At 42.4% G+C, this 5,000-nt stretch overlaps 2 protein-coding genes across 2 annotated transcripts in view; one reads left to right on the forward strand and one right to left on the reverse strand.

Annotated features, from left to right (window-relative positions):
• rgs11 (regulator of G protein signaling 11) overlaps positions 1-3,351 on the reverse strand; it is a 23,943-nt gene extending 20,592 nt beyond the window's left edge. Inside the window, exons 1-2 of the mRNA XM_048248109.1 lie at positions 3,175-3,351; positions 2,815-2,911 (exon numbers count right to left, since the gene is read on the reverse strand). Of these exons, the coding sequence (XP_048104066.1) occupies positions 2,815-2,911; positions 3,175-3,237 (160 nt within the window). The 5' untranslated portion in view covers positions 3,238-3,351. The remainder of the gene's footprint in view (positions 1-2,814; positions 2,912-3,174) is intronic.
• A 1,248-nt stretch (positions 3,352-4,599) lies between these two features.
• Positions 4,600-5,000, forward strand: part of ints15 (integrator complex subunit 15) — an 8,094-nt gene continuing 7,693 nt past the window's right edge. Inside the window, 1 exon segment of the mRNA XM_048247668.1 lies at positions 4,600-4,843. The gene's annotated coding sequence lies outside the window, so the exon portion shown is untranslated.

Below are 5,000 nucleotides of genomic sequence, written 5' to 3' on the forward strand. Positions count from 1 at the left end.
GGAACGCACAGATTAGGATCCTAGACCATATGCTATACCTTTTGGGAACACACAGATTAGGATCCTAGACCATGTGCTATACCTTTTGGGAACACACAGATTAGGATCCTATGTACTATACCTTTTGGGAACACACAGATTAGGATCCTAGACCATGTGCTATACCTTTTGGGAACTCACAGATTAGGATCCTAGACCATGTGCTATACATTTTGGGAATGCACAGATTAGGATCCTAGACCATATGCTATACCTTTTGGGAACACACAGATTAGGATCATATGTGCTATACCTTTTGGGAACACACGATTAGGATCCGTACTACTAATAATAATAATGAAAATAACACCTGGCTGATTAAATGAACAGAAAAAACCTACCTATGTATCTTTACCTCTCCCTCTCTCTTTCCACCTTTTGACTTTTGAGGTTAAAAGTTAAACCCCCTTTACCTCTCCATCTCTTTCTAGTTTATCTTCCTCTCCTTTTTTCTCTCTCTCTCTCTCTCTCTCTATTTCTCTTTTCTCCTCAGGCTGGTGAATGACCTCTGCCCTCCAGAGCTTCAGAGCATTAAGTTGGCGATGGATTATCTCTATGACAGATGATGGTTGCCACGGATACCAAAGTCAGATATACAGTAGTTGATTACATGCAGCTGATGGACCAGCGTAGGCTACCAAAGGGAGATATTGTTGATGTACAGAATCAGAAAAGGTAGTATTAGTTATGCTAATATTACACATATTACATATTAATATTACCATAAATAATATGTTAAAATGGGCTAATATTACTCTACAGGACACGTCATTAAACCTATAAATAAGCTGCTAAAATGGGCTAATGTTACACTAGAGGATCCCAGACCATGTGCTATAAGCATTTTGGTAACTCACAGATTAGGATCCTAGACCATGTGCTATACCTTTGGGAACACACAGATTAGGATCCTAGACCATGTGCTATACATTTTGGTAACTCACAGATTAGGATTCTAGACCATATGCTATACCTTTTGGGAACACACAGATTAGGATCCCAGACCATGTGCTATACATTTTGGGAATGCACAGATTAGGATCCTATGTGCTATACCTTTTGGGAACACACAGATTAGGATCCCAGACCATGTGCTATACATTTTGGTAACTCACAGATTAGGATCCTAGACCATGTGCTATACATTTTGGTAACTCACAGATTAGGATCCTAGACCATGTGCTATACATTTTGGGAACTCACAGATTAGGATCCTAGACCATGTGCTATACATTTTGGGAATGCACAGATTAGGATCCTAGACCATATGCTATACCTTGGGAACACACAGATTAGATCCTAGACCATGTGCTATACATTTTGGGAATGCACAGATTAGGATCCTATGTACTATACCTTTTGGGAACACACAGATTAGGATCCTATGTACTATACCTTTTGGGAACACACAGATTAGGATCATATGTGCTATACCTTTTGGGAACACACAGATTAGGATCCTAGACCATATGCTATACCTTTGGGAACACACAGATTAGGATCCTATGTACTATACCTTTTGGCCAATTGGTTAGCACTCCAGACCTATAACCAGAGGGTTGCCGGTTCGAGCACCGACCAGTGGGAACGTCTGAAGTGCTCTTGAGCAAGGCACTTAACCCCTCACTGCTCCCAGAGCGCTGCTGTAGCAGGCAGCTCACTGCGTCGGGATTAGTGTGTGCTTCACCTCACTGTGTGTACACTGTGTGCTAAGTGTGTTTCACTAATTCACAGATTGGGATGAATGCAGAGACCAAATTTCCCTCACGGGATCAAAAGAGTATATATAGTTTATACTTATACTTAGGTCAATGTAAACCACCAATGGCTGTAACTGTATTCAAAAATAGTCAGCACCAGACGCCTACTCTAGGCTATGGTTAGGCTACATTTTCCATTTATGTCTCGAGCAGACGCTCGTAGGCTACCGGTGAGGCTAACAAACACAGGGGTAAAACATCAGTAGGCCTAGTTACCGTTGCCATAAAAAATGTTTCCTTCAACAGACATAAATCATGATATTACACGGTTTAATTAAAACATAAATAATGGCACATTACAAAAATGTTTAATTTAAACATAAATAATGATATTACAATAAAGTTTGTTTAGGCCTTGCGAAACCAAGCGCTAACCCTACCAGTGGAACTAGCTAAGTGAGCCGAATACGGTGACAGGACAAGACCGTTCAATTTATGTTAGCCTAACTTGCTGGTTCCCCCTCTGCCACCAGATCTTTAAAGTGTGTGTGTTTTTGTGTGTGTGTGTGTGTGTGCGCGCGCGCATGAGTTAACACAGCTCAAAATAGCACAGAGTGTTTTTGTGTTGTGTGCGCGCGCGGACAAACTGACGCTCATCTGGTTAATGGTGCGGGCCGGTAGCACCGCGTCACGGGGACTCCATCTGGGACTCCGCGTGCAAACACCCCGACGCAGTGAAACAACTTAACGACTGTGGCTCAAATCCCAGAGGGAGGACGGTGAGCACGCTTAACGGAAGATTCCGTTCTGTTCCAAAAAATTGGCTAGGCTATTATCCAGAGAGTGAGAGAGAGAGAGAGAGAGAGAGATTGGGACAGAGGGAGGGAAGAAGAGAGAGAGAGAGTGCGTGTGTGTGTGTGCGTGTGTGTGACAATTAGCTGTCGCTCAGGTGTCTCGTTGCTCGGTGATGTGCGTGCTCATTGGGAAGTGTCAAGCGCAGAGGCGGAAAGTTAGTCTTGTCTGGGCGTCACGTAGAAGACAGAACACAAACACCAAACACTTCGTTCTAGTTCACCTGTCATCGCGTGCGGGATAACGGTGATGAGAAGGCGCTGGTTCCGCATTTTCACTCCCATGTCGGGGTCCTGCATCGCGATGATCACCCGCTCCATCTAACACACACGCACACACACATCGAGTATGAAATAAAGTACAGCATAGTTTGAAAATAAACTGGAGTTTCTTTTATCAAAGTTTGGCCTTAATCACAATAGCCCATACATTCATCAACGTTCTAAATAATGTATGCAGATACAATATGTTGCTTGTTCCATAGGCTATGCCCTGCTTCGGATGCGGAAGAGAAAGAGTGTTTTCGGTGATGTTTGGTGTCAACCTCACACGCCTTAGTTCGGACGCTCCTGAGCCCGCTTACCTTGGAAAAGCACGGCATCTGCTCCCTCGTGTTAACCGCTTGACTTGAAGTGTTGATGGTCATGTCGACGTCTTCGCGCGGGTCCTCGATCTGAACGGGTCTGCTGCTGCCAAGTTAATCACGGAACAAGCTGCGTCTGTGTGCCAGAGGGAGCGCGAGCGCGATGCATGGCACGGGGCGACCACAGCATCAGCACCACTGCTCGCGGGAGAGCTGAACACTGCCACCTTGTGGCAAAACAGGAGAATGGTCGACCACGTCGGTGTGTTTTGTGATTTTCGTGTTAAACTAGAGCAGATTCCCAATAATGGGAACATCATCCTCTCAATTCAGTGTTGTTTTTTAGGTTATGCTAAAAATGTAAAGAGTATATATTTATTTATTTATTTATTATCCACAGCGACTTGTGATATGAGGAACAGCTTATAGGGCTACACAGAGAGGCAGTCAGATACTATGTTGTTATTTCAAAAATAATTTTCTTCTTCTTATTATTTTTTTCAAATTCCAGGCATGTTCTAAGGAGACAATAAAACAGAAAAGACAGACCTAATGCTTTTAAGCTGTCTATAGGGTGACATAAAATTGACTCAAATAAAAAAAAAAAAGTGTTTACACCCAAAGAAAAGGATGATAATGTTGACCATTTTGGCTTCCTCAATTGACTTTCCTTTTTTCCAACTTAAGACATGTTTAAAGGGGCTCATAAAGGAGACATGTTTAAAGGGAGACATGTTTAAAGGGGCTCATAAAGGAGACATGTTTAAAGGGGCTCATAAAGGAGACATGTTTAAAGGGGCTCATAAAGGAGAAAAGTTGGATACTTTTTAACCTTTAAGTTCGTCACATGTGGCATACTACTGCAAGAAAAACGAAAAATGGGTTTATATTTCTTGCTGTCTTTCCATTTCAGGCTGTGTGTAGCCTTGGTGTTTTTTTTTGCACCTGCAGGCTAAACTTACCTGCTCACTGCAATGTGTAGTTTAGGCTAGCCTGCTACCTGTGAATTCTAGCTTGCATACTGTTTACAAAAACGTTTTAATATCCCAAGTTAAAACATTAAAATAAACAAATAAATAATCAATTACTTAGGCCTACTATTGTGTATTTCTGCTGGTTGATCTGGTTTGACAATTAAGGGCCGTGTAATGCAAAGCAACACCATTATTTTTGTACCCTAAAATAATGTTTCCAAAATCATTTCAGTGGTTCATCAACTCGTAACAGGGTGAACGGCACTTCTGCATTCGCTTCACGACCCTCTATCGGCTATAACCGCACTATGCAAGTTTGCCAGATCGGGTAGCGGGCGTGTAGTTCGATGGAATGAGACATAAGAAACTACAAATTTGACTTGCTTCTGATGTCACAGCACATCATACTTTCATGAAATCATGCAACATCTTGTCTGTGGACATCGTTATTTTCAAAGCCGGTGCTGGATAAACAAATAGCATGCATGCGACAGAGGAAAAGTGCTTTGGTGTTGCTTAACGCTCAACGCGAAGCTTGGAAAAAAAATAGACTTGTCCCTTTCGAGGCACCGTACAGTGGATGGTTGCATTGTGCAGTTAGCCAGCACTGAGTAGCTAGGTAGCTGATCACACCCGTTTTTGTTTTCTAGTACCATTTTGAAACATAATGGATTATTCGTCTTTCATACGCTGAGGTATGGTAGAAATGTGTTATGTCATGTGAACATTGATATAAACATTGAATTTCACCACCATGCCAGGTTACTATGCTAACTCTAGCTAACATTAACAGCATAGCTGGATGCAAAGGCTACTGCATTGAAGAGAGTAGGTCGCGGGCCCCAGTCATAC

The sequence above is a fragment of the Alosa alosa genome, chromosome 7, assembly GCF_017589495.1.
Source record: "Alosa alosa isolate M-15738 ecotype Scorff River chromosome 7, AALO_Geno_1.1, whole genome shotgun sequence".
In the NCBI taxonomy this organism is placed as follows: domain Eukaryota; kingdom Metazoa; phylum Chordata; class Actinopteri; order Clupeiformes; family Clupeidae; genus Alosa; species Alosa alosa.